At 31.9% G+C, this 9,923-nt stretch overlaps 1 protein-coding gene across 3 annotated transcripts; it reads right to left on the bottom strand.

The window, feature by feature from the left end:
- Nucleotides 1-2,631: 2,631 nt before the first annotated feature.
- LOC111396818 (putative lipase ROG1) lies at nt 2,632-9,473 on the bottom strand. 3 transcript variants are annotated; one of them, XM_023023348.1, is made up of 10 exons: nt 9,050-9,470; nt 8,845-8,912; nt 6,104-6,174; nt 5,674-5,940; nt 4,750-4,910; nt 4,604-4,659; nt 4,336-4,388; nt 4,143-4,269; nt 3,440-3,537; nt 2,632-2,903 (listed from the first exon to the last, which is right to left on the bottom strand). In XM_023023348.1, exons 1-10 carry the CDS (start codon nt 9,337-9,339, stop codon nt 2,832-2,834), a joined length of 1,263 nt encoding a protein of 420 aa, XP_022879116.1. In that variant the 5' UTR covers nt 9,340-9,470; the 3' UTR covers nt 2,632-2,831. The 3 variants fall into 3 exon arrangements, with proteins under 3 accessions (XP_022879116.1, XP_022879115.1, XP_022879117.1); XM_023023347.1 differs by lacking the exon at nt 2,632-2,903 and adding an exon at nt 2,911-3,035 and having other exon boundaries at nt 9,050-9,473; XM_023023349.1 differs by lacking the exon at nt 2,632-2,903 and adding an exon at nt 2,911-3,032 and having other exon boundaries at nt 9,050-9,473.
- Between the last annotated feature and the right edge of the window lie 450 nt (nt 9,474-9,923).

Genomic DNA, 9,923 nt, shown 5'->3' with positions numbered 1-9,923 from the left:
TGAAATTTCACATGTACATTATGGACATCCTTATGAATTAGTACATGTACAATTATCCAATATTTAATTTGATTTCTCGTTTAAATATTTTTTTTATTAATTACCTTAATTGGTTATATATATTTAATTACTTTATTTAATTATTTATTTTAAACACTTACTCAAATAAAAAATTAACATTTAATTTAATTTCTTCTTTAAATATTTCATTAATTAATTATTTTAATTTGTTATGTATATTATTTATTTAATATTTCATTACTTTATTTAATCACTTATTCGAATAGAAAATTAATATTTAATTTAATTTATCCTTTAAATATCTCATTAATTAATTACCTTGATTGGTTATGTATATTATTTATTTAATATTTAGTTAGAACATAAATCACACGTTGTATGATAATATCTAACAGAAATAGGATTCGAACTTTAGGCATGGTCACATTTTCAGTACATTGAACATTATTCAAGAATGCCGAAAATATATTTCCTCTACTAAATGAAGTCGAGTGAGAAGTTCTCGATTATAGTATGTTACTCTCTACCTAACGGATGTGTAATATCTATTTAAATCCTATGTACTCTCTATTTATAGCGTGTTACTGACTTCCTTAATTTTCTTTATTTATAGTGTGTTATATATGTAATTAAGAGTAATTGATTATTTATTATACAATTACATAAAAATTAAAGTATTACAAACATTTTTAAAAAATGCTTACATTTGAAATTATTATAATTACGGATCACAATGTAAATAAAAGAACGCTTGCATTTTAATGTGTGTTTAGTTTATCAACTCTACGCCACATTCGATACTAAAAATTCAATGTACTTCAATTAAGGCTGTCAACTAGATACACCATTAGAAGAACTAGAACTAGGTACAAACTTTCATTTTGGATGAAAAAATTGTTCCATAATTTACAAAATGCCCTAATTAATTTTTCAATTAAATAGACAATATATATTAACAAAATGTCAATATTCAATTTACAATTAAAGTTAATTAAACAAGCATTATTATATTAACCAAATTGAAATTATTTATGTGCTTATATCAATTTTATGTGCTTGTATAATTTCACTTTTTCGCAATTGATTTTTTGTTAACGAAAAGTGGAACCTTTTATTAATTAAATAAGTTTTCTCGAAAAAATTCCTTATGACACTAAAGCCAATTTTCCTACAAATTCATCTACCATTAATTGACCTAACTTTCAAATCAATTGATTAGAGGGAAAAAAGAAACAGAAAAAGAAAATCAAGGAGAGCAACAATTCACTAGTTAAAATGTTTCAACTTTCATTAAATCAATAAAATTAAACATATATTATTTTGTTAGATTATGTGCTAAAAATTAATAAGTGCAATGATGGTAAAGTGGTCAATATGTTTAAGAAAGGTAGCTTGTTTGAATCACTTTCCTTGCATTGTTTTGGTGAAAATTGTTTAAATACAAAAATTATAAAAAATATTGCTCTTGAAGAGTTTCGAACACAAAACCTCCAATTAAATAATAGAAGGGCTAACCAACTGAGTTACCAAAAATGTTTGTTGTTAATATGATTTATCATATATATAATCTAAAAAGTCTATCCATTATCAGCTAAAAAAAACAAAAAAATAAAAAATAAATTCTCTTCGACGAATCCAGCTAGGGCGACCGTCCTAGTTTGCCGCCCATTAAATTCACCCCTGCCTACACTACCACCACACAATCACCACGTACAACCACTCAACCCTAACTTGTGCCATGTGAAGAAATATGTGAGGGATCTGGAGAATAAAAATATTTTAGAGAGATGACTTGTATGCTTCTACAATCTGTTGAAAAATTGAAGAATTGTAGAGAGAGAAATGATAGGGAGAGAAAGTGTGAGGGAGAGAGATTTTATATTTGGGAGAGAGAATTATCCAGGTAGTAGAGGTGGGATAGTGGGTTGGGTGGGGGGTGGAGTGGAGTGGGGCAAAGGTGATAACCGTAGCTATATAATATGTAGAGCGATGCTATACATACAGGTAAATGGTTCACAGATTTTGTACAAATAAGACACTAGGGTGGGGTGAGTGGTTTATTTTTGAGGAAAAAAATCAGCCCTATGTGTGTGGTCTATATAGATCTTGTAGAACAATTCTTGTAGACAGGGAATTGCTCTAATATGTATGTGTAAATTTGGACCTGATTATTGCCAAAATAATAATAATAATAATAATAAATCTATTAAAATTTGATTTTTGAAATTGAAATTTTAGAGGAAGGGTTTGAAGTAATTTTCCTGTATTATATATTTTCATTGGCCCATTTAGTGTTAATTTGATGTGAATTGGGTATTATAATATTCATTGTAATTTTAATAGTATACACATATAAATATATGATTTTTGTATTTAATTATATTATTTTCAATCCAATCCAACCCACTATTTCTTTATTCATTTAATTTATATTTCTCTTTACTATATTTTTCACATTTAAAAGAATAAAATTTATTTTTAACCCCAATTCGATCATTTGACCATCGACCCTCCCTCCTTTTCGTGTCATTGTTCGGGTCGATTTTCATAACATTAGTGATAACTCAATGAAATGAAATCTCTTATTGCAATTTCAGATGCATCAGTACATGTGCCAAAAGCAAACCACCAAAGTAAAAATAACTAGCTGTATTAGCTCTTTCTCAATGCTTATGTGCCTATTGTTACATGACAAATATTTATCCTTTCTACTCTATTTTTTTCTCTACTTTAGATAAATACATCAAAAAAATAAAGCTGGTTTCGTAAAAGCGTTCCATTATATAGGAATCTAATAAAGCTATTTCTAGCTATAATACAAAATTCTCAATCATGTGTTGTATTACATCGGCTCCAGCAGAATTTATGCAGTACGTTTTCACCTAAACATAAGGCAAGAAAATGTCATTTTCCTAAAGCTGATGAACTCTGAACAGGTGTTAAGGCAAAACAATGCTGAAAAATTGAGTTTTGAAGAAAGTCATTGCAGCAGCCTTCCAACTCATTAAGATCTGCTGTCATTAGTTTACACATGTTGAGGGTTAAGATTCACCATGTTCACAAAACTAGATGTGTGTTTACTTTGAAATAAATAGAATTTTCTCCAAATATCGATGCTTATAAAATTCATACTGGTATCCCACCCTAAAGTATAATCCTGGCTCCAGACCCATCTGCTGAGGTTGCTCAATGCAATTTTAAATGTCGCCAATTGTCATGCTATGAATAAGGATGGTTTCTGATGTAGGAATCTTATATATTTATACCAGAATGACTTAAAAAAGGGTGCGAAGATAGTTATTTCTCGTTTTTAATAGTTCAAATTACACAAATCTATTGAGGGAGGATATAATGGTCTTAAGAGGTCAAAGAAACTATCTACGGATTACAGATCTACTGAGACAAAAAATACACATACCTGAATTGTGTTATGTGCAAGAAATCTTTGTATACTTCCACCGAAGTTGACATCAATCCGGTCCCAGCTCAATCTCGTCAAACTTCTCATCATTTCCTCTACAAGTGCAAACAATATTGAATCTCAACAATCTAGAGCTCCAAAAATAGTATAACTATGAAGAACAGTTGGATGTCAATAATCTGAGCACCTTGAATCATAAAGATGGATAGTGTACATAACACTACAGACATCTTCAATTATAGTTAGTGCACATTCAAGGAAAAAAGCAAAACAATAACACAATATCAGTAAAACCAACTTGTTTTATTGGTGAAACATATAAATGTAGAGCAATCAACTGTCTTCACATGTTTTCTGCATCAGTTCATGACCAAGTGTAAGATTTTACAGCCACTGAAAAGCTAAATGGGAAAACCTTCCTCATTACAAATTGAAATTACCAGATTATCATAACTATTCCATGACTGCAGATACAAAGAGAGGTGTGAGTACGACTTCAACAGAAGCAAAGACGTAATATTTATCCATTTAATTATTATTTTCAAAGAAAATAAATGTCTGATTTAGTCTGAAATGCCTTAAATAAAATCCATTTACAGAATATAAGTACATAGTTACCAGAACAATGGCGAAACACCTTAAGATTCACTACTGAAGAAGACAATAATTCTTAATTTAGTGGATTGAAGAATTAACAAACCTTCCATTTCACTTGTCTTGCCTCTAGCAATTTTGGCTTCCAAATGAACTTCTTGAGGTTTGTCAGTTTCTGAAACGACTTCATTGAAAATGTGTGGGTATTTAGCATGTTTTTGAAGATTTCGTCTCTGAAAAAAAAAATATATAAGATGACCGGTGCATATATGTTCAACCGTATAATCGCTAAATTTTACCTTTGGGAGCTCATTCCTTCTACGCAGTGACGATGAACTCCACCCAACAAGATCTACATAATATGTCAAGATCTTCATAGCATAGAAAAAGATAGAGCAAGAATAAACTATCACTAGTATTTCAGATAGTCATAAACCGATCTACACCTTCATGCCTTATCCCATAGCTCATCAATCTTTCCCATAACCCAAAGCTGAATTTGAGTACAAGACACTCATTAAATTCAGCCAAAACAAATGAAGAGATAGTAAAATAGAATTAGGATACGGTCAAAACGTGCATTTGCATAGGCCACACGACGCTTGAATGAGTGCAAAGAGGATCTGCAAAAGAATCCAGAATTCAAAATATTTCATCAGTTAAATTTTCATTAGTTAAAAGATCAAAGATGTAATGAATTCATGATAACGTACATAAATTTAAGATCTTCAGTGTCATTGACCATTTGAAGCAGAAGAGGAGGTTTTCCATCATCGCTATCAGTCAAGAATAGATGTTTCCCAGTTCTTCCAAGCAACCAAGATGCACGTGATGCTACTTTCTCCATGCTGTAAAGCCCACAGAACACCGGTACCTGCAAGACTATCAATTTGTAAAATCAAAAGAACATTGAATGCAAGACTGTGTTGGTTATATTGGGATAATTGAGCAGCTGATGATTGCATTTGTCATAACATTTTCAGTGGAAAGTCACACAAGATGAAATAAAAAATTTCTATTTTTAAGTGAAAAAAGTAAAAAATAGGATCATCAAGTCCCATGATGAGAAAATTAAAAAAACTGGAATGGTAGAACGCTTGAGCATGTATTAACAAGAGCAGACAAAATATTTAAGGTTTCGTTACACATATCCCAGTCAGACCTATCAGAAAAGTAGCACGCCAGTGGCCTGTGTCCATCCATAATATAATGAAAGAAGAGAGATGACTGCTCAAATCCTAAGCAGATGGAAAAAAAAAAAATTATACAAGTAAAAGCATATTTCCTTAGCATTTTTCTTCATACTAGATTATAAGAATAAGAATAAGAATATGCACCTCAATATTAGACCTTATACACAATATTAAGAGACCCTTTGGAGAACAATGAGTAAACACTATGCTTATGTCTGTATCCTGCCAACTTCCTTGAACAGCTTATCACTAAGACCATAATCAGACATTTTAAAGATCAGAAGCCATAACAAAAATGGGAAACATATCTTCAATCTGGCTATGGATTATTTAGTAATCATTAATAAATATGCATTATCTTAGGAACTAAAGAGAACTTTTTTCCCATATCAAAGCAAAGCACCATCAATAGAGAAAGAGAATGCATGTAACGAATTCAATAACCTGTTTATGTCCCCTTGATCCAAGGTGTGGAGTTGCAAAGGTAATGAAGTTCACAGGTTCAAGTCCAGCAATTTTGTCTTTTGATTTCTCTTCTGCGAATGATCTGTTAGACTCCCTTTCACATTCACCATTTTCTTTGCCAGGTTTTCCCGATAGATCTTGTTGGTAAAGCCTAGCAATTGCATATCTTGCGATTAGGCCACCAAGTGAGTGGCCTACAAAAGAAATCTTTTGAAGATTTGGATAGTGAGCTACAACAGATATCACCTGAAGTGCCAAAAAGGGAAAACTCCTTAATCTCCACCTTACAGAAGCATTTGATTCAATTAGTAGTCAAAATTGAATGTGAATTAGGAGAACAGTTAGTCCAACAGAATGCAGGGAGGTGAGAGAATAACCGGTTATTATTTTTGGAAAAGGAATTACAAACCTCATCTGCTAATCTAGTTCCCATTACATCAACACCATCAAATGTCAACATTGAAGAATTAGATTCGCTGCCTGGACATAGCAAATTGATTAAAAATAATTCACTCTAACATTTGCAGACATTTACTTCAGTTAGTATAAATGTATAAATAATTTATAAGCTTCAACTATTGCAATGAAAATTTGAAGAAAGTGTAATACATATGTTGCAGAAAGATATTGCAATTAAAATTCTATTAAAGACAGGACCTTGAGATAATAAAGTCATTTATGTATTTGCATCCGGAATTGAAACCAGCAAGTTAAATCAAATTTGTGTTCTGCTTTAATTTTCATTGCGCTTATTGCTTGCAGTGCTTTAGATAATACAATTACAACTGCACGAAGATGTCAGTTTTCATGTTTACAATTTGTAGAGAACAGAAATGAAGAAATTATTGGACTCAGTTTTTAATACATTTTCATACAATGATAGGTAGATCAAGACAATTAAAAAACATTTCAGGAACACAGAGAAGCTTTATACAGGAAGATATCTCAGAAACTTGTTTTGGATGTGAAAGTAAGGTGTTTAGTCTTCTTTTGAGTTTCTTTTTGAAATCTATTCATGCATATTTGACAAGAAACCACTGACAGTTTTCCTTCTCATTAATGAAACACTTGCTGTAATTACAATCGTGATCATGTATTCATATTGAATGAACATATTCGAAGAAGCTTACGAATACCAATTGTACCAAAAACCAATTCCTTAGTTTCTCAGAATATGAAAAGACTTCAGATGAGATATTTAGAGATTTCATTAATGCTAATAGGTTGTTTCAATAGCAATAGAATCTGATCTGAATTCCGCCTCAACAATATAGCTGACGTAGACATCCTCGACACACCCAGTTCAAGCCACCTAACTATTCAGCGTAGGTCCAGGCAACATCGGACTTCCAAAGGTGATCCTATTAACCTAAAATTGATTAACCAAGCCTGATGCGTGGGACAATAGACATAAGAGCCCCAAGCTTCAGAAGTCCTGACAACTAGCCCCAAATGGCAGAGAATCTCATGCGCAAGGATTTTATCAAAGATAGAGTCTTGCTCACATAGAAACTTTTACACTCGCATGATCGTGATTGAATACAACTCCAACTGGCTTAAGGTAACATCTGTCTCAGCCACGGGATAATGATCAACCCATATACAATTCAGCTATGCAGTCCACATAGTCCATCGGATATATACTACAATTTACTCCATCGGACATGACACGAAAGTATGGGATATGTGTCAAATCCTTCAAGTTTCAATAGGACACTTCACTATTTTTGTTTCTTCTTCTTCTTCTTCTTTTTTCCCCCCGTTTCCTTTTCTTTCTCATTCTTGCTCTCCAAAAGCCTAGTGCTACCTCCGAGAGGGTGAAGAAAGGCAAAAATGCTAGATTTCCTCTTCTTCTTTTTCTTTCTTTCCTTTTTCTTTTCCTTTTCTTCTCTTTTTTTTCCCTTCTTTCTCTCTTTGTACAAGTGGTTTAGGGTTTTGTTTGTATAAAATGAAAATGAGTCCCATATAGTACTACTTGGTGTTCCACTAAGTACAAATTGCAATCAAGTCCCTCATTCTCTATTTTATATAACATTTAGTGCATGTTTGATTTCAGTTAAAATCTGATTTTAATTTAAGTCAAAGTCAAACAATCAATATTAACTACATCTTTCATTGGACCACAACTTTTCAACCACACATTTCAAAAAACTTCTATCATAATCTACTAAAAATTCTAATTTTAATCCCCACCAAACATCCTTTTAGTAATTAACTCCCCATAATTGAAAACAAAATCCTAAAATTCTATTCATTTTAACCCCTTATTCAATACTCATTTCATTCTTTCTGAACAATTGATTTTAGTATATTTAAAATGACATCTTGGGTTAGTAAAAAAATTGAAGCTTGACCCCTTAATTCAATACTCATTTCCATCATTTTCCAGCAAGGGCTCTGCAATCAGGTGTTCGTGCAGTGTGTGCTAACTTTTTACTGTTTCAAACAATGAAAGTTAAATTCAAAGTTGCGAGATTGTTTCAAGCCCTTCATCTTAGTGGCTTAAACTAAACAATAGGATTTTACTGTGCAGACCTACCAAGAATTTTTGTAGTTCTACACTCATGTTAAAATAAACAAATGATTGTTTACACCACTTTCTTCCGTCATTCACCCAATGTGGCATACCAAGCCGCATGATTTTCCTCCATCCCTGTAGTGTCAGTGAACCTATCACTGCCTCAGTTGTGCAACCAGAAGAAGCTCTAAGGGAGAAGAAATATAAAGGTGAACTCATAGTAGGCCCCTTTTACTCTTGATAAACTGAAAATTATGCTCAATCAGTGAAGTTGTTCCAATCCTAATCATTTTCATATTGCTCTATGCATGTTGGATAAAAACTTCAATGCATAGAATGATATTTTGATGAGGTATGTAGTCAGCAGGGATACCAAGTGGGAAATGGCTGGCTTTTATAAATAATAGCAACAGAACATTAAAGCATATAGGTAACTAATCTTAATTTAAAATGCCATCTTATTTCAACAATACTTTCTTGGCCGAAAATGAAGTATGATTTGGATTTTCAAATAGAGTATTCACAGAAGGCTGCACTCTTTATGCTACAGGAATCGATTTGCAGTAACAATAAACTCAAATATAATTCGAAAAAAAAAAGAGAGAGGACAAAATGGAGAAGATAGAGCTCACAATGTACAACTACATCACTGGGATACGCCTTGACAAATTGTTTGGCGGCATATCTCCAATTTTGAGCACTGCACACATATAAGTTAAAATAATAATTAGTAAATTATAATTACATGAAAAAATTGTTAAATACTCCAAAAATCAGAATTTTCATCATTTCAAAATCCAGCTTCAGGCATTATTACAATCAGTAACATAAATTAACCTGCCAATGATTCCATTGACCATAACAATCAGGTGATTCTTCTGATTACAACCGGCTTCGACGTCAAAACCTCCGTCACTGTCGGGTTTCTCCGACACCGCTGGAAACTCGTCATTCAGTTTCATACAACCCAAATTGGGAATAAAATGAAACTTGCTTTTCTTCTTCTTCGTCGTTATATTCTTCACATTCTTTATTCCTAGCTTGTTTACATTCAAATCAATCTCTGCTTTTTTATTTTCCTCTTCTCTGACAGTTTCTGTACTAGCCTCCATCTCCAATGAACCCATAATGAATTTCGTAATATTTTTCCCCCTTTTCTCTCTCTATATATAAAATCATAAAGTAATCCAGTCAAGGTTATGAATTTGGTGGAGAAAAAGAAAATATTTGTCAAAGAAATGGGACGGACAACGGTGACTTAAAAAACGACCTTAATTATTTCTAGAAGTAGATTAATCAAGTATTTTTAAGAATGCTGGTTTATCTTTTACAACAAAAGAGATAATAGCGTAAGAATGACTTGTACGAGCATCTTCAATGATAATATAAAATTAAGTGTAAATTAGAGCTTGTTTGAGCCACATTATAATGAGAATGAGAATGAGAAATAGAGCCGTTATGGGTCTCACACCAGAGATAGAAATTCAAAAATGGTGATTTGATGTGATGAATAACGATCACATTTTTCATTTTAATGAGGTAAAAAAGTGGCTTAAACAAGAGCTTAATATCTTTACAATCATTTTTACATTATTATTTGCATTCAAGTGGATCTAAATCTAAATTATGTTCAAATAGAAAGGTCAAAAAAAATTAAGTGCAAGTATTAGTAATTTTTTTTCTCTTGAATAATGTTATTTAGTATCACTTC

This window comes from Olea europaea, chromosome 7 (genome assembly GCF_002742605.1).
Source record: "Olea europaea var. sylvestris chromosome 7, O_europaea_v1, whole genome shotgun sequence".
NCBI classification, from domain to species: Eukaryota; Viridiplantae; Streptophyta; class Magnoliopsida; order Lamiales; family Oleaceae; genus Olea; species Olea europaea.
Note: the sequence above shows the minus strand (reverse complement) of the source record. Positions and strands in the feature narration are given on the sequence as shown.